General features: G+C 32.4%; 3 protein-coding genes and 1 pseudogene across 3 annotated transcripts; 1 reads left to right on the top strand and 3 right to left on the bottom strand.

The window, feature by feature from the left end:
* Positions 1-94: 94 nt before the first annotated feature.
* LOC133182342 (nuclear valosin-containing protein-like) lies at positions 95-27,001 on the top strand. Its single transcript, XM_061317152.1, has 24 exons — positions 95-247; positions 888-958; positions 1,139-1,188; positions 1,489-1,576; positions 2,030-2,114; positions 2,524-2,991; positions 3,231-3,285; positions 3,370-3,434; positions 3,555-3,689; positions 4,388-4,489; positions 16,819-16,936; positions 17,035-17,176; positions 17,494-17,631; positions 18,052-18,503; positions 18,589-18,668; positions 18,774-18,896; positions 19,248-19,352; positions 20,087-20,149; positions 20,718-20,840; positions 21,813-21,912; positions 23,374-23,480; positions 25,212-25,288; positions 25,460-25,613; positions 25,980-27,001. The coding sequence occupies exons 1-24, from the start codon at positions 134-136 to the stop codon at positions 26,022-26,024; spliced, it is 3,060 nt and encodes a 1,019-aa protein (XP_061173136.1). The 5' UTR covers positions 95-133; the 3' UTR covers positions 26,025-27,001.
* Positions 6,355-6,979, bottom strand: LOC133183671 (uncharacterized; annotated as a pseudogene).
* On the bottom strand, positions 9,095-9,752 carry LOC133183670 (uncharacterized). Its single transcript, XM_061318603.1, has 2 exons — positions 9,653-9,752; positions 9,095-9,447 (listed from the first exon to the last, which is right to left on the bottom strand). The coding sequence occupies exons 1-2, from the start codon at positions 9,750-9,752 to the stop codon at positions 9,149-9,151; spliced, it is 399 nt and encodes a 132-aa protein (XP_061174587.1). The 3' UTR covers positions 9,095-9,148.
* LOC133183669 (uncharacterized) lies at positions 15,181-15,800 on the bottom strand. Its single transcript, XM_061318602.1, has 2 exons — positions 15,701-15,800; positions 15,181-15,496 (listed from the first exon to the last, which is right to left on the bottom strand). The coding sequence occupies exons 1-2, from the start codon at positions 15,798-15,800 to the stop codon at positions 15,198-15,200; spliced, it is 399 nt and encodes a 132-aa protein (XP_061174586.1). The 3' UTR covers positions 15,181-15,197.
* Positions 27,002-27,206: the final 205 nt, after the last annotated feature.

Genomic DNA, 27,206 nt, shown 5'->3' with positions numbered 1-27,206 from the left:
TGGGTTTGGCTCTAACATTACGTTGACTTTAGTATTTCCCGTTTCGAATTTGGCTGTTTTCATACCAAGTGAGCAAGGTGCAGCAAATGTTTTCTAAACAGTTCCGTCTAATTTCATATAAATAAGGAATAAAATGATGAAACGCAAACTTAATGATGGCAGAAGCGCACAGAACCCCGAGCAAAAGCGACCAAGAAGCCAGACCAGTTATATAGGAGATCCACGACTGATTCCACGTGTGAGACAGGTGAGAAACAGAAATGTTAATCAGTATCTCAGACTCAGAGGTGTGTTTAAAGTGTGAATCACATTTAAATTTTTCTGTGATTCCTTCATTAGATATCACACTGAGCCATTAAGCCAGTTAAAATGGTGAAAATGATACGGGTATTTTAAAATTGCCATCTAAATTGATTTTTTTCTGAAATTATTTAGATTTTGTTAGCTATTTTGTTTAATTTAATCAGCAAATATTTCAAGTAATTTATAAATGTATTCATCTTACAAAAAGGAATGAATTCACATACTGCTATTAATATGACTTATGAAGATGAGGTTGAGATTGTATTAACTATTTTATTAAAACAATTTATAATTATTGAGAGTAAAATATGCCCTGTTTTACATAAAAGAAAAAAAAACTTTGTTCAAGGTTTTTAAAAAATCAAGATTTAAGTTTGTTTGATCTGTTGGGGAGAAAATGGGACTGGGTCTTTACTTTGAGAGGTAGAGAAATGGAAATTGTTTGGAGCCATTGAGTGTGACTTGTACATACTGTAATTTGTGCTAATATATGCTTGAAATTTTGGACAACAGTTTATGTTGTAGATGTAAGATATTTATTTTTGAATGTGTACCTGTAATTATGACCTGTAATTATGTTTTAGTATTTGGATGCTCAGAAGTCAAAAAATGTGAATCTGCGGTCGATGGCAGAAGATCTACAGAGGCAGTATGGGTAAGCTCAAACAATTATTCTTCAGAAAAGTGCAAATATACCTCAGAATTCTATAAAGGTAGAGTCTTATCTTAAAAAAATTGTGCGAAATGAATATCATAAATGTGATTTTATTTCAACATGTTGATACTTTCTTAAACATGTAATAAGCTTTGCTTTGTTGTTTGTCTAAAATTGTAGGGAATATGGAAGAAAGAAGAAGAATGCTTTTTTTAAGTCTGTAGAAAAAGGTATTGATTTGGTACTTTGATAAAATTACTTTAATGAATTAAAAAACTCAGAAATTTTGCAGAAATTTGGAATTTCACTACCAAAGGTATGTTATGGAATATTCTGGAATTGAATTGTTTGCAAATTTGACTGATCTACAAAATTCTGTAAAAATTGGACAACCAAAAGAAATTATGTCATTCAGTGCTAACACTTGCATAATAAAATTATCCAAAAAATCTCATTCTTAAAAATATGGAGTGGACACATAATACTAAATACATGTACAGAGTTTTGTTATAATGTGTTCTCTTTGTCAGCATATGAATTGATTAAAGGCAAAGAGATGGATAATTTGTCTAGACTGGAGCAAAAACATCTAAGCAAGCGTAGAACTTCATCCTCAAGGTAAGCCTTCATGTATATACACTATATCTGCAGTGTTTGTTTTATTGACCCTCCCCCCTCCCACATGAATTCTTGATATACTTTTATGTACAGTTGAACTGAATTATCTTGATCACCAATATCTTGAATACCAGGGATATGTTGAAGTGATTTGGCAGTCCCAACCACTTTTTTCTTTATATTTATTAACCTTGTTAGCTCAAATCCTTCGATATCTCAAAGTTTAATCATGGTCCCATTGAGTTTAGGAAGACTGAAATATATATATTTTTTTCATTATACATGTATAAAGATATAGTGTTTTCAAAGGCAATCCTACATTTTGTCTATATTTAATGTTTTGCATTTACAAGAATAAAAATGATCAATTCACAAAGGGAAAGATTTTTGGGAATCGGTAAAAATTTGAGCCTGTAGAAAAAAAGAACTCAATATTTTTTCAATTTTTTGTAGTGATTCAGACTCAGGTTCAGATGTTATTGCTGATGACAGCGATGTTAGTTTTTCTGATGACAACCCAAACTACATAAACTACCAGGTGAGTATACAGACATATCATAGCTATCTCTTTATCCGAATCTGAATATTGAAGCAGAGTGGGAGTGGGTATAATGGAAGGTTAAGGTCATACATTGCATTAATGCCAACTCGCTCATTCTTCTTTGGAGAATCCTAAAAAAATACCAACCTGCAAATTGCAGAATCTCTCTCTTTACTGATATTGCTCCCACACAAAAGACAAATATCTCCTGCATTCAGAAGTTAGGAACCAGTAAAACCTATTTAAATATTCATATATATATGATTGCTTTGATAGTTCTCATAAGAGGGCAATACAAATATTAGCAAAATGTATAGGAAATTAAAGATTTGAACAATCATGCACTACAGATAAATGACAACTTTTGCAATTACAATAAATTAGCTATTTTGTCTTGGTTTTCCAGGATTCCAATGCTATGAACAGCATGATGTCAAGCATTTACAGAAACATGTCAGCACCTAGCACATCCACCATGCCTTCCTTATCTCTTGGTCCAGGACCTCTTGTCCTAGATTCTGGGTACAGGAGTCCAGTATCAGCTGGAGCAGATGCTTGCATCACTATAGACGATTCCTCAGAATCAGACAGAGAGATGGCATCCACCAGCCAGGATTCTAGTACTGCCTTCTTTTTGGACCGAGTGGGAGACCAACCACAGACAAAGAAGGATACTGACGTTAGTGATCCCAGTACCCAGGGTAAGGTACCTAATGTTTCTGTCTGTCAATCACCTGCTCCCCTTGTAGAGGTAGATGTACAACCACAGGGTAGTCAGATTAAGGAGAAGAAGACTGGGAGTAAGGCAGAAGTTAGCACCAAAGGAAAAGAGTCTGAGGAGGTTAACTCAGGGAGAAAAACTCCAAGAGCAAATGTAAGTGAAAAATGTATGTTGTTTGTTAGCAATCCTAAAATAAAATGTGAAAATGAATTTATTGAACCAAATAATCAAGATTTTTTCAGTACTACAAGCATTTTTTTTATTTTAAAAAACAAAACAAAACTCAATATTCTTTAGCTCAAAATGGTCCAGGCATGTTTCAAAACATCCAAAGTTCAGAGTGTTTTTCTTTCAACTGAATGTTTGATTTTAATACAAGTATATTTTATTAGAAGATGAAGAAATCCAGCACTGAGGGAGAAAGAAAGGAGAAAAAATCTAAATCAGGTACTGTATTAGTTTAGAGAAGAGCCCTGACCCATTCATTGTGTATATTTTTCTGTAAATATACAGGCCTGATTTTAATTGTAGGTGCAGAAGTGCAAACCTCCAGTGTGACCTTTGCTGATGTTGGGGGAAATGATTCTGTGTTGATGGTAAGTTTGAAAACTTATTAAAAAAAAAACTTAAAAAAAAATGATTAATGATGTTATCAATTCCATTGTTAACATCCTGGTATTTTCTATTTTTAATAGATACCTCTTTAACTATTGTAGGACATTTGTAAATTGCTGGTACACATGAGACACCCAGAAGTCTACAGACAGCTAGGAATCATCCCTCCCAGGGGAATTCTGCTGCATGGACCCCCAGGTTGTGGAAAGACATTGCTTGCTCATGCCATAGCAGGGGTATGCTTAGTTTTTGTTTTTATTTTGACATTGTGTTTACTTAGAAAGATGGTACCTGCTATGTTAGATATTTTTCTTAATAAATTTAACGATGCAGCACACACAATCATCAAGTACTGTTTGTGCAGTATAAAAGTAAATTTATGTATGGATGTTCTTATCCACATTGTTTATCTCAGTAAGCAAATTGGTGTATTTTAAAATATAATGAAATTTAAGAAAAGATGTGTACAAGGCCAAGGAGGAATATGATAGATTTTGCTGGTGATTACTAAATTATCTGTTGCGGTATTACATTTGGCAGTGTATTCTATTTAGTGCCTTTCGTGGAAGGCACCTTCTGCTTAATCAAATATGTGGCTAAATGTCTTGTGTATACCGTATTATATTTATATCTAGCATGTTCAGAAAGCACTAAATAAAATCTACACCAACTTGTTGTCAAATCAATTTTGCTAAATATAATATATTTACAGTATTGCTGTTGCCCTATAAATGTTTGTAACTGAAGTATATAGCATTGAGATAACTAATAAGCATTCATCAGGTATCTTAACAAAAACTTCCAGATAAAAATATTTGTATCTTATAATTGAAATGCACATGCAGTGCTGTCATAGAGTTAGTAGACATTTGAACTGATCATTAACTGAAAATTTCCTATATTCTTTTATACAAAATGGTTAAACATTTTTCAGGAGCTGAATTTGCCATTTCTGAAAATTGCGGCCACAGAGATTGTATCAGGTGTTTCTGGAGAGTCTGAGGAGAAAGTCCGGGATTTGTTTGAACAGGCTGTGGTAAGTTAAACAGACAATATAGCAAGCATGTAGATTTGTTTGAATAGACTATGGAAAGTTCAGAAAAAAAATCATGGGCATCTGGCTTTGTAATAAAAGATATCAAAGGTGATACTAGAACTTAAAAGATGCATGTTATAGGAAACATGGATATTGAAATTTCAGTGTGTATGAATAAACACTACCAAGGCTTTATACTGAAATCGCTTATTTTCATGGGATCAAATTTTTTGTTGTTTGAGGAAAAATGACTGGTTTGGGGGATTGGATAAAGAAAAAAAATCATACTGCAATATGGGATTTTAACATTTTGTGGGGAATATGAATTCATAGGTCTCTTCATACTATGAAAACAATGAAAATTAAACTCCCACAAAATTTAGTGATTTCACAGTATTTAGGGTAGAGGAATCGGTGATTGTCAATATATAAATGTGACAATTTATCTGGTGGTACAGAGAAAATTAGTAGAGTAAAGCAAGATATGTGTATTGTAGTGTCAGTTATGTAGACTCTTAGAAGTAATACAGAAATATTTCGATTTCTATTTGTTTTCTGTGTGATAAATTTTTGAAAGTTAGTTGAGTTGATTTCTTGATCATTCTACCGGAATGTAAATTTCGCCAAGCGAAAGGTCAGACTCTGAGAAGGCCTAATATGCATGTAATTCTCGTGCGGTTGTCTTTGTGTCTGACGCTAAGGAGGCCTAATATGCATGTAATTCTCGTGCGGCTGTCTTTGTGTTTGGTGTCAGTGGTCGGGGACTATTGAAATTAACATGTGAGGCCTCGTCTAATTTAAATCTATTAGTCTACATTTTTAAAATCTAAATTTACAATTTTATTTCACAATGAAATGAAAATATAAGGAATCACTGTCTAGTTAGTAGAGTATGCCAGGGACATCAATAATAGTTGGAAACGTGGGATAATTTATTTATCCCACGTTTCCAACTATCATTGATGCCCTGGCATACTCTACTAACTAGGTTGTGATTCCTTAACTATGTGGGATCCTTGAAAAAATTCATATAAGTCAAGGTGTAAAAATATGTATTTTTTGAAGGATACTAATATATATTTCTGTATTATCGTAGTCTCTATATATTGATGCTGAGAGGTTTCATTTTCACTTAGTGAAGCTTGTTCAAACTATTCTTTAGCCATTGAATAAAATCTGTCTTTTTGTCAGATTAAATGTCAGTTGTGAGGCACCTCAAAGGATAACATGGAAACAGTATGTAATTAGTACAGATATCTAGTCAGTTTGTCATGTTTAGGAGGCATATGGATTTGATATCTGGTCAGTAGGTCACATGGAGGAATGGAGGGGGTATCATACCGTATGGATTTGATATCTGGTCAGTAGCTCACATGGAGGGGAATATTAACTCTTGTATATTGTATATAAGGTCAGTAGGCAAGATCATATTGTTCTACACGTTATACCTTCCACCAATAAAATTTCAAGATTTTAATCATATCCAGGATGGGATATCAGTATCCTCTATATCAAACTGATATAATCCTCACAAAGGATTGAATTTTTAACAGTTTGATACAACTTTCAATTTCTTTTCTATTCTTTGCTTTTGAACCTGTATCATTTTGACCTATTCTGCAATGAAAATAAAAGAAGTGTTTAAAATAAAACATTTTATTCATATAAATATAATAACATAGCACAATTATGTAATAAAACTGTATCAGACCAGTGTACATATTGAACCATATGTGAAATTAACATGTAGAAAAGTAGGATTCTAGCACTAAGTCTTTTATAAAGCACTAATTAATAAAAGAAATTGTTTATCATGTCATCAATGCTCTAAAGATCTTGAGCGCTTCATCACCACAAGACACACATCACAAAACACTACATCTTCAAGCACTCCTGTATAGCTGGCAGAAACTCTGGGTGGTGAGGGGAGCCATCTCGTCCATCTCTGTTGACCTTCCTGCACTAGTGGTGGAGGTGGGAAGTTCTGGCTGTTGGTCAAGCTGTTGGATGACAAGGGCAGATAAGTCTGTGACCTTCTTCCACTTGTTGGTTGAGACTTGTTGGTAGACCCTTTTGATGCCGTTGGCCACAGACTTCTTGGTTAGATGATGGAATGTCATGGTCTATGAATCTTGTAGTGTGGATCTGAGGGTCTGTTGGCTCTGGCGCTGGATGTAGGACTCTGTAATTAACAAAGGAACATCAGTCAGTATAGCACAAATGCATGCATGTCCATAAGGTGTTCATTGAAGAATTGCTATGAATACTTTAAAGAGAAAAAATAGAAATAAAGGAATATAAGTTTAATGCTCTATGTGCTTTTATTATAATTTGTAAAACTTGGAACATTTTTAAAATTTTATTTAATGGTAATAAGATAAAATTCCTACCTAAAGCAGCTATCTGTGAGTTGGCCTTCTCATGGGAGATGAGTAGATCCCTCATCTGTGTAGCATACTGTATAACCTGAGAATCTGTCATACCAGCCATATCTGTAACTAGAGAACAAGATAGATAAAGACAATGAATCTGGAATATGTAAGCACCTAGTGGTGACAGAAGTTTCTTTGAGCAGCTTCTTGTTTTATCTCAGTTTGATGAAAAATTCTGAAAACCTTTCTATTTATTGTTTGAGCAGAAAAACTGAACTAGATGGTTGGATTTCATTGGCTGGATTTGGTAATTGGTTTTAAATTATTTTCAGTTATTTGATCTTTTTAATTGAGAAGTCACTCAAGTAAGGATTACTGTACATTTCTTCAATTATTGATCCTTTGATGTTCAATCTTGTTCACTTTGATATAGATAATGAAGTAATTATTACCTGGATGAAAGTGAATTTGTTTTACTTTTGTAAGCCACTGATAATTAATTATTGGATAATTATCCTCTCCAGCTTGTATGGATCACCATTTTACAGCTAAGCTTTCCTGTTTGTAAGCTGATACAGGTTTGGTACACTGTTAATCTATCAGCTTGGATCATCAGCTGTTGTCCTTATTATTCATTACAATTCTACAAATTTAAAACTGGATGATATACATTATATAAACATAAATTATACCCTTAACCTGATTCTTGTTAATGAAAAAGTATTTGATAAAATAATAACACTTATGTTACAGTTATATTCAAATTAAAATAGGATAATTTCCATCTTTTGTAGATTCATTTTTTCTATCACTCTATTCTTTAGTATGCCCGTTTAATAATATGCAATTATGGACTATAGATCAGATCTACATATTTGAATGATATAATATAATTTTAGAAAGAGTAAACAAGGTTTTTTAATTCAGATTTTGACTTTTCCCCCCTAATTTCATGTGTTGCTTCCATTAGATCATTTTACTAGTGAAATTAGTGATTTCACTGTATTTAGGGTAGAGGAATAAGTTATGATTGTCAATATATAAATATGACAATTTATCTGGTCAATATATAAATGTGACAATTTACCTGGTGGTATGGAGAAAATCATTAGAGTAAAGCGAAATACACATATGTATACTGTAGTGTCAGTTATGTAAACTAGCTCTTAGAAGTACTACAGAAATATATGGGGCCCTTGAAAACATTCTTATTGGGCATGGTGTAAAAATATGTTGTTTTTTCCCCCCAAGAATACCATATTTTTTTGTATTACCCTAGTCTCTATACAATAAATTTATCCTGCTGAAGGGGTTCATTTTTACTTGACGAAGCTTGCCCAAACTATTTCTTTAGCCAATGAATAAAATCTGTCTTGTCAGATTAAATGTCAATTATGAGGCTCTTTAAAGGGTCGTCATCCCTCTGCTCATTCATATAAGAGGTTTCCTTAAGGCTTTTGATCTCCAAAAGAAATCTAATTCAAAATTAAAATGCACAAAATTTTAGCATACTTAGTGGGGCAAAATTTAACAGAAATGGCCTGTTAACTTGACAATTTCATAAAGGAATAACAGACATTTATTCCAGATAGAGTTGTCTTTCTTATCAGATTATCAATGAATCTTAAAGAATAACATGGAAACAGTATATGTTATAAATACATGTATCTAGTCAGATTGTCATGTGTAGGAGGCAAATTAAATTGATATCTGGTCAATAGCTAGGTCACATGGAGGGGGGTATTAACTATTGTATATAGTATAAGGTCAGTACGTAACATATATTGTCTGACACAGTATTCCTCTCCACCAATAAAATTTCAAGATTTTGATCATATCCAGGATGGGATATCAGTGTCCCATTATCCATATCAAACAGATGTACTCCTCACAAAGGATGATGGTTGAATTTTTACAATTTGATAAACTTTCAATGCGTTCTCCATGTATCATTTTGACCTATTCTGTAATGAAAATAAAAGAAGTTTAAAAAATAAAACATTTTATTCAGATAAGTATAATAAAATAGCACAAGTATGTAATAAAACTCCTGTGTGAGACCATTGTACAAGCCATAGAAGAAATTGACACAGGAACTTAAAAGTAGGATTCTAGCACTAATTCTTTTATAAAGCACCTATTGGTAAAAGATATTGTTTATCATATCATCAACAATATTTATATAAATATCTTGAGCACTTTCAACACAAGACACACATCACAAAATCACTCCTGTACATCTTCCGCTTGAGCACTTCATCAACACACATCACAAATCACTACATCTTCAAGCACTCCTGTACAGCTGGCAGAAACTCTGGGTGGTGAGGGGAGCCATCTCGTCCATCTCTGCTGACCTTCCTGCACTAGTGGTGGAGGTGGGAAGTTCTGGCTGTTGGTCAAGCTGTTGGATGACAAGGGCAGATAAGTCTGTGACCTTCTTCCACTTGTTGGTTGAGACTTGTTGGTAGACCCTTTTGATGCCGTTGGCCACAGACTTCTTGGTTAGATGATGGAATGTCATGGTCTTTGAATCTTGTAGTGTGGATCTGAGGGTCTGTTGGCTCTGGCGCTGGATGTAGGACTCTGTAAAGTAACAAAAAAAACATCAGTCAGTATAGCACAAATACATGCCCATATCGTGTTCATTGAAGATTTGCAATCAAAATTTAAAAGAGAAAAAATAGAAATAAAAGAAAATAAGTTTAATGCACTATGTCTTTTAATGTAATTTGTAAAACTTGGAACATTTTTAGAATTTTATTTAATGGTAATAAGATACAATTCCTACCTAGAGCAGCTATCTGTGAGTTGGCCTTTTCATGGGAGATGAGTAGATCCCTCATCTGTGTAGCATACTGTATAACCTGAGAATCTGTCATACCAGCCATATCTGTAACTAGAGAACAAGATAGATAAAGACAATGAATCTGGAATATGTAAGCACCTAGTGGTGACAGAGGTTTCTTTGAGCAGCTTGTTGTTTTATCTCAGTTTGATGAAAAATTCTGAAAACCTTTCTATTTATTGTTTGAGCAGAAAAACTGAACTAGATGGTTGGATTTCATTGGCTGGATTTGGTAATTGGCTTTAAATTATTTTTAGTTATTTGATCTTTTTAATTGAGAAGTCACTCAAGTAAGGATTACTGTACATTTCTTCAATTATTGATCCTTTGATGTTCAATCTTGTTCACTTTGATAAAGATAATGAAGTAATTATTACTTGGATGAAGGTGAATTTGTTTTACTTTTGTAAGCCAATGATAATTGATTATTGGATAATTATCCTCTCCAGCTTGTATGGATCACCATTTTACATCAGCTTTCCTGTATGTAAGCTGATATAGCTTTGGTACACTGTTAATCTAACAGCTTGGATTATCAACTGTTGTCTTAGTTATTCATTACAATTCTACAAATTTAAAACTGGATGTTTTACATTATATAATTAAAAGTTATACCTTAACCTGATTCTTGTTAATGAAAGAATATTTGACAAAATAATAATAATACTTATGTTACAGTTATAGTCAAATTAAAATAGAATTAATTACCATCTTTTGTAGATTCATTTTTTTTTTATCATTCTATTCTTCATTATATCCAGTAAAAATATGCGATTATGGGCTACAGATGGGCTCTACATATTTAAATTAAGGAATATAAATGTATAGGGTAAACAGTATTATTAAAGTGAGATTTTTACCCTTTCCCCCTAATTTGATGTGTTGCTTCAATTTGTATAGATCATTTTAGTAATATGTGAATTTTGGGACAAGATCGGTGAGTGTCAGTCAAACTAATGAGAAAAAAAAACTGCTTTTAGGATGAAGTCTTTTTATCATTGTCCAGATAAGGGAAGATGTCATGTCTGTCGATATGTAAGATTTATAGAACTCTAGTTTTCTTTAAGGTAGTAAGAACTTTTTCTCTGAGTATATAAATGATATTTTCAGTCCTGAAAAATTACGAAGTCATGCTGTGCTTCAAAAAGGATTGGATTGACCTATTTGCTCTGGCATTCAGTTTTCATTTTCCCCCCATTTATTATTGCAACAGATAAATATACAGAATACCAAGTAAATGGGCTAAAGATTAACTGAAAAAAAAAAAACAAGATATATATTTTCAGTGTAAATTGATATGCTTTTTGTCATCTTCTACCTCAAAAATTGCAAGGAAATACATTAACGGGGATCAAGGATTAATTTTTTTGAGATTGGAATTTTTTATTGATTGTTTTTATTGACATATAAAATTAATACACACAATTTTTACTTGTGTTTCCTAATGAAATTTTAAAGTTTATGTAAAGCCTTTGACTAACAAATGAGCATGAAGTTTGATGAGTGACCATGATACCTAAATAATTATATCTTTTGACATAAGAAATGAAAACAATTTTTCATTAAACTGTGTTAGAATTCACAACAATTCTTATCTTGAAGGATTTTTCTTATGCACAATAAAGGAATTTTAAATTAATGTTAAATCTGGAAAAAAGAGGTCTGCACATTGAAGAAAAAAAATTTAGAAAATGGAAATCAGAGGAAACTAATAGGTTACTAATAATCTCAAATAACTTAATGTTGACATATTTTTCATAGATATTAATGAGAGGGAAATATGGCTGACAAGAGTAATATAATAATTGTTAAAAATTGGAATTATCTTGAGGTATCATATATTAGTATATCATATATTAGTAGTAAATACACTGATTCCATACTGTTTGATAAAGGTGACATCACAATACCCTTTATTAACGACCAGTTTGAAAATGTATATCAAGTATAAGACTGGTGTGTATTGAAATGTACATGTAAAACTTTCATGTACTAAAATATGTTAAATTAAAAAGTTTAAGGACCCTCTATACCCCAGTGCAAAAATTATTTTGGGACATTGAGAAAATTATATTGTATATAAGTGTAAATTTTGAGCTTATCTTTGTGATTTTCAATATATGGTACGTGGCATTTACCCCCAGGAAAAATGTTCAAAGAAGTATTGATGAAATCAATGTTATTTACTTCAGTGGATAAAATGTATAAAAAAGAAGTGTTCAGTTAGTTTATTTTGGCCTTTTAAAATGTTAAGAATGCTTGAATTGATTACAAATTGAGAAATACACTGTAGATTTCAATTTATTTGAATTTAGATCTAAGGGCGGATCACTCTAACTGCAGAAAAATACCACAGAATGGAAACTCTTTAGTGTGCAGTGTAGAGAGGGTTCTAAAATTAACCTAAAAGTTGGCTCTATTACATTTTAAAGAATGATCATACATATGCATGAAACATTGTGTAAATGATTTTAAGGGAATTCACATAGACATCAACTAGAACTTAGGTAGCGTAGATTCAAGTTTGTTCAAATCATGACCCCAGGGAATAGGGTGGGCCCACAGGGAGGATTCAAATTGTTTACATGGAAATATATAGGAAGAAATTTCTTTAAATCTTCTCCTCAAGAACAGCAGGTCCATAATTAGTCATATTAATTTGGAAGCATCCTCAGGTAATGCAGATTCAAAGTTTGTTCAAATTGGTATCCCTGGGGATGGGGGGGGGGGCACAGTAAGGGATCAAAGGTTTATAGAGAATATATAAGATCTGAAAATTCCTCTCTGATTGGTCTAGACAGTTTCGGACCAAATTCAGTAAGACTTGGTACCCAAGTAGACAATACCAAGATACATAATTCTCTTTATTGGTTTTTAATTTCACAAACTTAATGGTGTAACCATGGTTACTACGAATAAAAATTTCTTTGAAATTCTTTTAAATGCTCCTCCTCTTACAGTTTTTATCCCATTTCAGTAAGACTTGGAACACAAGTAAACTCTACTACGATTCATTATTCTTTTGATTCTGACAAACAGTGTTGCCAAGGTACTAAAATTAGAAATTTCTTCAAATATCTTTAAAAACGCTAGTCCTCCCGCAATTTTGGTCTGATAAGGCGCGTTACACAAGCAAAATCTACTAAGATATATTTTCTTTATTATAAGTACACAAGAGTAGAGCTACAGTCTCCTTAGAGAATTCATACAAAGAGCATTTTTTGAAATTAGTACAGCAATTTTATAATGTGATGTTTTGAGCACGTTCTTTAAGGTATTTTACATAGTTTTCCTCTTAGTAGGAGTAGTAGACACAATCAATTAATCTTTGGATTAGAAATTTCCTTTTTGCTTGGGTGATAAAGTTCCTCACATCAAATAAGGGCACCAATGTTCATGACTTGGCTGACTATGAAAATGACAAAGTACAACAGAATCTTTTTGAAATATATGTATTTTCCATTTGAAATACCGAAAGTTATCCAGAAATAATGATTTTAAATGTACAATATATTCTTCTATGTTTCTTTTGTGGTTCAATCAAACATTCATGTATTTCTCATTAATTATATATATTTGTGTTTAAAATGATTATGTTAAATTGTTTCTTGTAGAATATGGCATGTCAAACATTGCAATATTCGACCTTTTCCATTTTTATTGTATAATTTTTCATTTGTATTGCACATGTATAATTTTTCATTTGTATTGTACATATATAATTTTTCATTTGTATTGTATAATTTTCCATTTGTATTGTATAATTTTTATTTGTATTGTATAATTTTTATTTGTATTCAATAATTTTCCATTTGCAAATGGAAAAGATCGAATATTGCAACGTTTGACATGCCATAGTAGATGGTAAATATTTTTTTTTAATTATTTTTTTTCCCAAGAACTGTAATGCCAGTTATTAAAGATATAAAAATCCATTTTTTAAAATCAAACAGTTACATGTAGGTTGTGTAAATGATGTAAGAATAAATCTCCTGAAGTTGGAATATAGATGGAATGATACTGTAATAACTTTAAACTATTTATAGCCTCAGTGTACTTGTATTACTTGTTCTACTGGTATTATTATATGAGCTAGCTAGGTCAGTGATCAAATTCTCGAGATATGTTGTCATAAATATGTTCTGTTTGTATTATAGATTTGCTTCATTGCATGCCCTCCAATTTTTTGGCATAAAGCATGATCCTTAATACACATAATATTTGCAATATCCATCTTCTGCTGCAGAACCACTTAGGTAATTTCAACCAAACTTGGCACAGAGTAACCTTAGGTAATGGGGTTTTAATTTTTCAAATGAAGAAGATTTCCCCTTTTTTAGGGTGATAATGAAGAAAAGTTTCAACAAAGGATCAAAGTTTTACATTGGGATATTTAATAACAAATTCAAGAAGAGCAAAGCCCTTATCAGTCATGCAAGCATCATCAAATGGTGAAAATTCAAGTTTGTTCAAATCATGACCCCAAATGACAGGGTGCAACCACAATAAGGGGTGTATTTAACATCATGATTTATTGTACAATGTGGCCATGAAAAGTCATTAAATGCAAGCATGCATCCTTAGGTAGTAAAGGTTCAAGTTTATTCTTGGTTGAACCAGAGAGTTCATCATAAATGTAAACGAAAATGCTTATTCACACTATCATCTGTCTTTATACTAGACAAATTGTTTGTATGATAATGATAAGCAGGGGGCCATGCTAACATTTTGAAATTCTGAGGGTCAAAGTTTCAGGCCTCAGGATTGTTTATTCTCACCCATATTGGGTAATTTGTGATAGTTTTGTGATAAAGAAAGTGAGTGTGTGTGTGTTTGGTAAGGAATTACATATCAAATGTAAACTCCAGGTCCATGACATCTAGTATAAAGACAGCTCATCAACAAATAATATTGGACAACTCATGGATATGAAAATTTATCATTCATTGTTGATTTTGTGGAGAAAACATTGCATTTACATTATACTCGTATTATTTTCCCCCAGTTGGATTAACTAAGCTTGAACATCATGTTTTAATTGATAGTAGTCGACAGGAATTTATATATCTAAACCATAGGTTCTAAAAGATGAATATTTCTGAGGCACCACTGAAGGGCGTGTCACAAATAGAGCATTTTGATTTAGCACCTGTAACTTGTTTCATGCTAAGTTGACCTGACACACATCAACATTTATCTTTTAAATAGACTTGGAATAAACTACAGTTTTTACAATTTTATATTGTGCCTCTTCAATTTTTTCCTACAAAAAAAAAGAAATGCGTATTTTTTCATATAATGTTTATTTTAGAATCATATATAGTATGCAATGATTAATACATGTATAACATATTCCAGTAATCATAAACTTGTAGCACTATAATAGAAATAAAGAAAACAGCACATTATTTTGAAGCACCAACACCAAAATCAGGCAAATCAGTCTAGGCACTGCAGTATAGAACACACATCACAAATCACTACATCTTCAAGCACTCCTGTACAGCTGGCAGAAACTCTCGGTGGTGAGGGGAGCCATCTCGTCCATCTCTGTTGACCTTCCTGCACTAGTGGTGGAGGTGGGAAGTTCTGACTGTTGGTCAAGCTGTTGGATGACATGGGCAGATAACTCTGTGACCTTCTTCCACTTGTTGGTTGAGACTTGCTGGTAGACCCTTTTGATGCCGTTGGCCACAGACTTCTTGGTTAGATGATGGAACGCCATGGTCTTTGAATCTTGTAGTGTGGATCTGAGGGTCTGTTGGCTCTGGTGCTGGATGTAGGACTCTGTAAATTAAAAAAAGGAATTGATTTTCATTATAAAACAAGAATTTTACAAAATGTGTGAGAAATGTGTGAAAAAATGTGACAATTTGAATATTTACTTTTAAAAAAGAAAATTGAAACTGCAAAAACAGGTAAATTAAAATGCTAGACATTCTAATTCTGTCAATTAAACAGATAATGAGTTTTCTAATGTAAAATTCCTACCTAGAGCAGTTATCTGTGAGTTGGCCTTCTCATGAGAGACGAGAAGATCCCTTAACTCTGTAGCATACTGAACCACCTGAGAGTCTGTCATACCAGCCATATCTGTAACTAGAAAACAAAAGTAGATAAAGCACTAAGATGCAAAGAAAGCTTTTCTGATATCAGCTTGTTGTTGATTTCACTTTTGATGAGGAATTCAGAAAATCATCCATTATATTAGCTTTCAATAACACCATTACTGTGCTGTGTGATTTCATTGGATGGATTCATTAAATTGCTCTAAGCATATTTTCATTGGTAGATTTAATAATTTATTGAAATTTGATTGGTTATAATTACAGTTCCATGCATCAATTATTAGTTACTTTGATGTTCAATCATGTTCACTTTGATATAGGTAATGAAGTAATTAGTACCTGAATCAAAATGAATATGTTTCTTTTGTAAACCATTAATCATCAATTATTAGTTAATTAATATGTCAAGTTAGCTTGTTCGATATTTCATAGTGTTTTAGCACTATGTTTGAGCTTGGCTACATTTAGCATAGCTGAGTCAAGCTGTAACAGCTTGGGTTCTGTTTGCCTTTTTTTTCAATTCTGTAATTGTAAAACTTCTTTTGTATAACTACTTTTATGTATTTAAGCAAAAAGTAAATTTAAACACACATTTATTGTGAACAGGATACATTTATATTCATATATACTAGTAAATTACATACATACATGTATATACTTGTAAATTACATACATATTTTGTACATTGATACTGAAATTGTTTAACTGAAAATTTAATTCAGAGGAACATAATAAAAGAAAAACACAAATTGGGATAAAAAGGTTTCAATGTTGAGTATAAATTTGTTACCAATAAAATTTTTAAACAGATTCATACAAAATGTTGAGAATTGATTCAATTGCTATTGAGAAAATTTACAAGGAAAGAAAAGAACTTTCCAACTTCTTTTTACCAGATTGAATTTCATTACATGATACCTGACTTTTGAAGATATATAAATGATTGATTGTGTAAAAAGCTTCATCATGTATATTTACAATGTTTTCCAGGTAGTAGCACCTTGTGTTCTGTTCATTGATGTAGTTCACAATGTTTTCCAGGTAGCAGCACCTTGTGTTCTGTTCATTGATGAGATCGATGCTATCACTCCGAAAAGAGAGACTGCCTCAAAAGACATGGAGAGACGTATTGTGGCCCAACTCCTCTCCTGCATGGATGGTGAGTGACCCCAATACATTCAGGGTGCTTATGTTTAGTTTATAGATCATTACGTTCCACTGATTTAATTTCTAAAATAATAATCATGATGAATTCAGATTTGAACAAGAAAGAAGATGCACATGTGCTGGTTATTGGATCAACAAACCGTCCGGATTCTCTGGATCCAGCTCTACGTAGAGCCGGACGGTTTGATAAAGAAATCTGTTTGGGAATTCCAGATGAAAAAGCCAGAGGAAGGTAAGGTTTGACTTCATTCATAAAAAGTGATAGTCAATCATGATTAGAATTTGTTAAACTATAATATAGTTGAACTTTTGTATCTCGAACACTGATGTCTCAAATACCATGGATATGTCAAGTGATTTGCAAGTCCCAACCACTTACTTTTTAAGTATTTTACCTTTGATATCTTGAATCCTCAGATATCTTGAAGTTTTTTTCTTAGTCCACTCAAGTTCGAAATGACAAGGTTCGACTGTATTTTACTTGATGAAATGTATTCTTTTTGAAGTAAAAAGCTCCTCAAGTTTAGCTCATTTATCCTTTGATTGTAGAATCTTACAAGTACTGTGTCGTAATTTGACCCTGAGCCCAGACTTTAACCTTGAAAGTATTGCCAAGAATACCCCAGGTTATGTAGGGGCTGACCTAACAGCATTAACTAGGGAAGCTGCCATGTTAGCTGTTAATAGGTAAGTAAATGCTGATTTACATGTGTTCATCAAAAGGACTTTTAGAATGCCATTGTGAGGAGGATGTATCACTTTTTGTCTCATAAAGAAAGAAAAAATCCTGAAGTTTCTTTGTTATGATTCTGATGCATAGGCATTTTGTATTGGATGTACATGTAATACTTTTTAAGATTGTTGAACTAACACTGTTTATGATAGCTTGTTTGCTGTCTTTGGGGCTGGTCTACACATTGTTTAAGGACCACATAATTGTTCATTATGATAAAAATATAAAGAAAAAACATGATCTCTTAAATATCAGAATCTGAAATCAACACAGTAGATACAAACTGGTGATAAAATCTTTAACATCTTTCTTGTAACAGCGATTGTTAAACACATTTTACTGAATAACAAAATAATTTAAATTTTTTTTTTAAGAGTCTTTAAAAATCTGCAGTCCCACCCAAGCCATCTAAGACAGATGTGTGATCAAGAAGTCTCCTGTAACTCTAGTACTGAAAAAGAGTTACCAGAAAACCAGTCAAGGAAGACCAGTGAACCAGAAACCAAATCTTCAGATCAACCAGAAATCTGTAATAAAAAAGACACTACTAAGTCAGATTCCACCAAAATTAGTCACAAAGAAATGTTAGAGAATATTAAAGATTTGTCTGTGCCTGAAAAAGACAATGATAGTGAAAGTGTAAAAGACAGTAGGGAGACTTTGGTTAATAGTAAGGATAGTAACTCAGGTAGTGTTGACAAGGGAGAGAACTCAGAGGACTGTTCACAGATTCTCTCTACATCACAAACCTCAGAAACTCAACACAGAAATGTGCAGTCAAACATAAAGGACATTCACAAAGGAGAGGATCCTCAACTAGAATACTGTACGTATGGAAATCATTTTAAGAGAAAAATTCAGTTGGGCATACAAATTCTGTTACAATGGAGACGTGTCATTTATTTTTTCAGTGTTACACCTACTGAAGAATCAACCTCCCCTGACAGGTGAACAACTCCAGGGAATGTCTATAACCATGCAAGACTTTGAGGTATTTATGTATATTTTATCATAAGGTTGACTGAATATGACTTAATTGTTTATGAAATTTTATTACGAACAGACCATTGATTGACATTCCTTATCCTTACTTTAGGAGGCCATTAAACATGTTCAGCCATCTGCTAAGAGAGAAGGATTTGCTACAATTCCTGATGTAACATGGGATGATATTGGAGCTCTGAAAGAAGTCCGAGAAGATTTAGAACTGGCCATTCTCGTAAATAACCTCATATTCTTTTATTACTGTTTTTAAATAAATCTTGAAGTGTGTAAAATAACATAGGCACCTAGCTCAACTGTGGTAACCAAGTAACTCACAGTGTATGTTAATATACAAGTATACTATGTGTCACCAAAGTCCAGTGAAATGGGTTTCTATCCCTAATGATAATACTGATGTATTTCGTTTGAAAAAATTAAAACAATGTGTTTCGAAAATGCTTTATTACATGTAGTAATTTAATTTGATTTAAGCCATAGAGTAATGATTTCACATGATTTTTTTGTATTTTCATTTTTTTTTTCACTTAAAGCTCTGTGTTTGTTGGCATTGCCTCTTTATTATCAGGCACCTGTTCGGTATGCTGACCAATTCAAAAGTCTGGGAATTAACCGTGCTCAGGGAATTTTACTGTCAGGACCCCCAGGCTGTGGCAAGACTATGTTGGCCAAAGTATGTCAAACAGGAAACATCAAATCATTTTAGGAGAATAAAGCTAATAAATAGAGAATATTCAATGTTTTGTAGTTGAATCTGGAATTAATTTCACAGGTGGAACAGGATTTTTTTTTATATTTTCATGAGTACGAAGCATGAGTGAAAATATAAAAAAAAATCCTGTCTCATGAGTGAAGTAAATTCCATATTCAACTACAAAACATTGAATTTTCTGTTTATTACATTTTCTTTGATTTTCCCTTTGCCTCTGTCTTTTTGTAACACAGTGTCATAGGCTGCGACATCATAGTTGAGCAGTTGAGACGTCATAGCTAAGTGATTGCAAGACTGAAAAATATTGTAAACATGGATTTTTACCAACATATTTGGAGAAATTTTGGCAGTAGTAGTCTCTGTCAGGGTGGTTTATTTATTCTCACTAATTACAGGCCAGGGATTTTTTTTTTTACAACATTCTTCTTGAAGGGAAGGAAAATCGAGAGTTTTGCTGCACTTCTGATATTCTCTCACACTGGGAGAATACCATTTTGATATCTTTTCACACTGTGAGAGAATATCACTTTTATTCAATAAATAAATTACAGTATTTCACTGTTGAAAATGTAATAAAAAGTAATATAAAGTACAGTCTTATTTAAATGAATCTTAGTTCTGTTTAATAGATAAAATATGTAACTGTAATTGATGTAGATTACCTGCAGATAGATCAATGCATTGCTTATTTTCAGGCTGTAGCAAATGAATCAGGAATAAATTTTATTTCTGTGAAAGGACCTGAACTTCTGAATATGGTAAGTTTTATCTTTTATATTGATACATATTTTTTGCTCATTATCAGTATCAGGTGAAAAAAGATATTGGATATATAATGGTCTCTGCACCATAAGTTTTAAATCATACATGATTTAAAGAAATAAAGTCATTAAGGGAATGTTAGTGTAAAATTGTAAATGAAAAATTAAAACTTTTGGATTGAATTCCTAATGAAATTATCCCATGCTATGGTTCTAAACCACAGGGCTTCTTGAAAACATAATAGAATTGAACAGAAAAAATTGTTTGAAATTGACATGTACAGTAAAACTTGGTTATCAGAAAGTCACTGGGACCTCAAATTTAAATTCCTTGTAGCTGAGATTCTTTATATCCGTATAAGGATCATTAGTAAAAAGTCACCTAGGGGATTCATAAAAAATTCCTTATAATTGAGATTTCCTTATAACTGAGTTCTTTATAATGAAGTTTTTCTGTAATTTATTATGTGGCATAGTAACATTGCAACAGAACATCTCGTACGTGTTAACTTTGCATCTTAAAGGCAGAGATTTATTTTGATGTCAAGAGTTGTCTCCCTTTCAGTATGTAGGTGAAAGTGAGCGAGCTGTCAGACAGGTTTTTCAGAGGGCCAGGAACTCAGCACCTTGTGTCATCTTCTTTGATGAATTGGATGCCCTCTGCCCTAAACGTTCTGATGGAGGGGAGGTAACTTGTACTAAACTGCAAACTCTTTTCTTTAAGTTTTGTTTTTTACAGTGATATGCTGTAAATGAAATGTATGAGAATTGGATAGAAAAATTAAATTCCAAATGCTGAAGTTTTTTCTCATTTCTCTGAGAATAAAAAATGTAATGCATTTTTGTTAAAAGCAGAGTACAGTTAGTATTTAGCAGGAAATGGCAGGACTATTTTTTTTTTTTATTTCTGAAGCATAACATTATTAATAAAAGATCACATTTATCTGTATATTTTTTATGCCTGTGTAACTGGAGATGGGGGGGGGGGGGGGGGGGTGGCATATAGTTTTTGATCTGTCTCTTTGTCCTTAAAAACTTAAACCTTTGCCATAACTTTTGGATGGTTGGTGCAAGGGCTTTCACATTTCACATGTATATTCTTAATGACAAGACCTTTCTTTGGTACCAATATTTTTGATCACATGACCTTGGAGTTTCACCTTCTTTTGTAAAACTTAACCGTGGCCATAACCTTTGAGAGGTTGGCGCAAGGGTTTTCATATTTCATGTTCCTTGTGATGAGACCTTTCTTCCGGTACCAACATTTTTGACCTCATGACCTTCACCCCGGAGTTTAACCTACTTTTGAAAAAACATCAACCTTGCATGGCCATGAGATGCCATATAGGGTATCAGTGTTTCATAAACACATCTTCTTTTTTTTTTTTTAAATTAAAAAAAAAGATTTTCTTACTTTGAGTTGAAAAGTACTTTGTATTACCAGTACTCTATGTTGTAGTTTCGGTCCAGTGTTATTTTAAATTGTTACTACAATTCATAAAGGATAGATAAAGTTCAGTGTTGTAGCATGGCTCAGTTATTATCCAGTGTAGGTTAGACATAGTTCTTTGTTGTGATGTGTGTGTCCAGTATAATTTTATTTTGTCAGTTATGACGTTTAGGTACAGTGTTTTTAGTTTGTTGTTACTGTTTATTGTAGAGTGGCTCCAGTGTTCGTGTGGTGAACCAGCTTCTGACAGAAATGGACGGACTGGAGGAGAGAAAGCAAGTGTTTATTATGGGGGCCACCAACAGACCAGGTTAACTATATAGCCAAATTTTAGGATATTTTCTTTTTGATCAATATTCTGTTTTTCTATAATGGCAAAATTTACAACAGTTTCCTAATACAAAGTATTTAGTGATTAAATGAAAATAAACCAAAAAAGCAATATACAAGAAATACTATAAATGTAGACATTTTGATATCTATCTGACAAAAATTTTTAAGTCAGACTTCACAGACACTGTGGTTTCCTGTGTATGCTGAATAATAGGCTGTATATAAAGTAGGGATGTCAACGAATATTCGAGTACTCGACTATCGTTCGATCGTACTGACTATCGACTAAAATTTTTTCAGTCGGTTATTCGTTAAAAATGTGTTAGCTAATAGTAATTTTAAATTCAAGGTAATGAACTTGGATCCGCCCATTTCATTTATTTACAGATCAAGATCATAAGTAAAACTCGGGATAAGGTTTAACTGTTCAAAGGAAATTATGTATATGTCGATTTATGTTCAGCAAACATGCCTCCAAAATCTACAGTTTTTGGCATACTTTATATGATGTTAGGATGGAAAAACAGTGAAAAGTAAGTTATCAAGTTTCTGTGAAACTGAACTTGTATTCTGCAGTGGAACATCAAATATTATGTATCGTATGCCGAATCCGTCAAACATATAGTCTTAAAAGTAAAACTTTCCTAGTAACTTCTCCGCAAAATTGACAAAAAAGCAGAGCCGGAAAGGAAAATGTTGCTAACACAAACATGATTATCAAGGAATGTCTACCTCTTATTGTTGTAAATGGAGAGGACATTCAAGAATTATTTGGTTTTGATTTAAATAATAAAGTTTCAACCTGCAATTCCATAAGATTTGACGTAATGCAATATTCATAAAGAATAATTAAACAGCTTTTACAAAATTGTAAATACATGTTAACTGGAGGACAGTTAGCATAATTAAATGGTGTTTCTCTCTGATATTAATATCATGCAGTCTTTTTAAGATTGTATTGATAATTTGCACAAAATCTCATAATTAAAATTTATCGCAAGCTCTCTCTGTTTTTATAAGAGACACGCTTTAATTGTTTACCAGTCATAGCTATAGATCACTAACAAAACACGTACAAATGACTTCAAGTAACGGGTACATGTACCAGCCTTATGAAAAAAAAGGACAAATGCCAGTGTTTGATATTCTGCATTTAGATAAAATGTGAAGTAAATCAAATACAGTGGATACATGTAGATGTATTTATTGTACAACGTAAATGTTTGCGATTCAGAGATTCGTTGTATAATGTTGATAGCATAGTATAAATATTGTACAACTAGTCTATAAAAGACAAATATTAAAATGACATGAAACATTAATTTAAATTTCAACTAATATTCGACTATCGTTCGACTAAAGCCTCCGACTATTCGACTAAGCTGTCCGAATAAAATTGACATCCCTAATATAAAGCTATCAAATCTCTTTAAAACAGACATCATAGATCCGGCCATACTTAGACCTGGTCGGCTAGACAAAATTCTTTTTGTGGGATTACCTTCAGCAGACGACAGGGAAGATATACTGAAAACAATCACCAAGGTAACATATTCCTCATGAACTAGTATTTCAGTTTTAATAAGACATGATCAAAGTTTGATTTGTGGATATATTGCTTGAGAAAAAAACCCAAAACAAGTAAAATTTTGCTTGCCCACCAACATTGACCCCCACAAATTAAAATGATTCCACAGTAGTGAAATTCATGGCCCCTGGGTCAGGGTTTCTGGTGTTAGGGCAGGGCTCTGTTGATCACATAGTAAAAATGCATAAATTCTTTAAAAATCTTCTACTCTTTTCCTTGGTATTTTGCAGATAAACTAAGTGCATGGATATGCCTCTTCCAAAATTGTGAACTTCATGGCCCCTGGGTCAGGGTTTCTGTGTTATGGTGGAACTCTGTTGATCATATAGTAAAAATTCATTTTTTCTATGAAAATGTTTTTTCTGCTCCTGTCTTTTAAGCAAAGTCTACTCTGCCCCTGGGTATTTATCAAACAATCTAAGTGCACATCATGGTTATGATGAGCAAGAGTGCCTCTTCCAAAATTGTGAAATTCATGGCCCCTGGGCCAGTTTCTGGTGTTAGGGTGGGGCTCTGTTGATCATATATTGAAAATGCATAAATTCTTTAAAAATCTTCTCTGCCTTTAGGTATTTAGTAGACAAATTAATTACAAGTTTATGATGTGCAAGGGTGCCTTTTCTGAGATTGAGAAATTCATGGCCTCTGGGTTAGATGTTCTGGTGGTGGTTGGGGATCTATTGATATCATTTATATAGTGAAAATGCATTAGTGTATTAGCACTGGCAAGTAAATAGATCTGCTTATTATGATTTGTTACTGAGAACTATTTTGCTGATCCCTGATCATTGTATTTCTCATGATTTTGGGGCAATATACCTTCATCTATTAGTTTTTGTTTTATTTTATACTTCTATGGATCCTTTACAGTGTTGTATTATACTCAGGTGACCATTAAGGCCTATGGGCCTCTTTTTTAAAAACTAATCAAGAAACCTGGAAATTTCCAGACTCATGAAAACTTTTGCATGTAAATCCTGTTGCCCTTTTCACAAAAAATCTTAAGTTTTTGCGTAAGATTTTAATTTAAGAATCTCTTATGACATATCTTAAGTGTGTTTCACGAACGCATTCACAGCAGATTGAACTTACGATTTTACTTATGACAGACTTCATCCCTAGCAACGACTTCAATATGCTTTATAATCCTTAAATAAGTGGGTGAAAATAAAAATAAAACTTAGCTTTCAACATTTTGTCAGCATAACAAACATTATTGACAACAAATATCAAATGCAATCGTTTGTGAAGCAAGAAAGTTTAAAATCTGACGCCACAATCACAAGTCTGACGTAAAAGTAGGTCATACGAAAATCTTAAGTTAAACTTACATCGTAAATATTTTGTAGTGTATTTCATTTAATTTTTCGATAATGATTGTGAAAGAAATATAAAATATTCCTGTATGTTGCTTTACAAAGTTCAATTTAACGTGTATTTTGGTTTTTGCGGTTATATTTCTGTAATAAAATCGGTTTTAAAATACTTAAGAGAGGGTTGGGGCTCTCGTAAAGTTATGACAGATTTTGCACTTACGACTTTCTTAAGATTTTTTGTGAAAAGATCCGCTGATCTCTTGGTCCTACGTACTTCAAGATGATGAGTCACTTGTGTCTTATGGAGTTGAAAAATATTCATTTTATGCAGAAATGTTACTATAATGATGAATTTTGTATCTATGTGAACAGAGAGGAACCAGACCTTTATTGGCAGATGATGTGAATTTAGAAGAAATTGCAAAAAACCCTAAATGTGAATGTTATACGTAAGTTTTCATTTTTGAAAATTTGTCAGCAAGTACATGAACATTCAATACCGCCGATGTGCAGTGTAATACTATATTTATTTATAAACTCTTTACTTCCAAACTTTGTAAACATATATGGAACTTATCTTACATTTTGATTAGAACTGAAAAACCTGTGTACTTTTTCAGAGGAGCAGATTTAGCAGCTTTGGTGAGGGAAGCATCCATCTGTGCCTTAAGAACTGTAATGAAGAGTGCCCATGAAGGGAGACAACCTGTTGCAGTCAATAAAGAACATTTTGATGAAGCATTTGTTCGTGTCAAACCGTCTGTCCAGGAAAAGGTAAATATTGAAACACAATCCAGATCTTAGTCCACTATTTGTCAATTGTTCATTATGCCTTCTAAACCAACCTTTCAGATACAATTGTCTAATGCTATCTGGATGCAGTGCAGTTTTTTTTAATTCCATACATAATTTTAGAATTAAATCCTTAATATTATAATAAAATATATTTTGTAATTTAGATGCTGATTTAATGAATAATTTGGTGGGAACTAAATGTGTTTTGGTTTTTGAAATATTTTTTTCTGTTATCTTCCTTAAAAAAGAGATCCAAGATGTGCATTATTTCACTTTGAAATTGTTAAATTTTATTTCCGTTAACTTCCTTTTACTGTGTTTTGATTTTTTTCTTTTTTATTTCAGGAGAGAGACAAGTATGCTAAAATGCAGCAAAATTTAAGACAATGAGTGTATCTAAACCAGTCAGATGATAATGTTGTCAGCTAGACTAAAGATGTATCAATTCCATATAAAATCTCAACTCTGTTTCTTTTTTTAGAAAAGTGATAAATGTGTTTATTTTTAATGATTTACACATTACAGTAAAACATGCTTTTAACAAAGTGCCAGGGATGGACAATTTTGCTTCGTTATAAACATAATTCCTTACATCCGTTGAGCGCACAATGTACATTGGGTTCACAATAAGTGTGTTTTACTGTACACCCTTACTGCGACCAGGAGTTGAACTTCCAATAGCAGGAGAAAAGCATGTACAAATCTTTTTCTCTTAGGAGATATATGTCTGTGTGGAGTTTTTTTTTCACAATGCCTGAATTAAAGACATTTGTAATTCTTACAGAACAGAGCACTTGATATTTGGGAAATATCCATTTATTTGAAACTTCAGAGTGCAAAACTTTGATATCCTTAACTTGGTGGGACAAATGAATAATGGTAACTGTTTTAGATATAACACAGATTCAGAATATGGTTGAAGATATTCTTATGTTTCAGTTTATCAATGTTTAAGTGTAAGAAAAGTCTGTTAAAATTTAACCATGAAACAATAATTTGTAAAATGGTCATAAATCTTGTGATTTCTCCAAATAGATTTGTGCCAAGCATTTTATGCAGAAGCTATGAAGGGTGTGTGCACATATTATATATGACTCCAGTTCAGTATAGCTATTTTATTGTGTTATTTTGCATTTTATCAGGGTTTACTGAAAAACATTCAACATAACATAAGCCTATGTTCACAGTGGCACATTTTATAAATATATTTTGTATATTAAAAGTTCCATTTTTTATATCTAGAAGAGACTGAGAGATATTTCAAAGATGAAAGCCGAGTATATACATGTACATGTAGTTTCTTTATTACCAGTGTTTTTCAAAGTATTCGTATGTAGTCTACCTTTCATTAAACAGCATTGTAATGATCTGTATGTTATGTTGTGAATTACTCTACAGAGGTTGTGTGATTTAGTTTTTTGGCACCTAATTGAGTTTTTTTTAAAATTTGGGTGAATATAAAGTTTACCTTGAATGCTTATACTGAATGTATAATGACTTTTTACATATAAATTACTCAATGTTTCTTCGATTTGCAACCATATTGAGAGTGTGTGAATTTAGCAAAATCTG

Source organism: Saccostrea echinata, unplaced genomic scaffold (assembly GCF_033153115.1).
Source record: "Saccostrea echinata isolate AGI-Se365-2 ecotype Australia unplaced genomic scaffold, CSIRO_AGI_Sech_v1 ptg000009l, whole genome shotgun sequence".
Classification (NCBI taxonomy): Eukaryota; Metazoa; Mollusca; class Bivalvia; order Ostreida; family Ostreidae; genus Saccostrea; species Saccostrea echinata.
The sequence above is the reverse complement of the archived record's forward strand: the minus strand, read 5'-3'. Positions and strand labels throughout refer to the sequence as shown.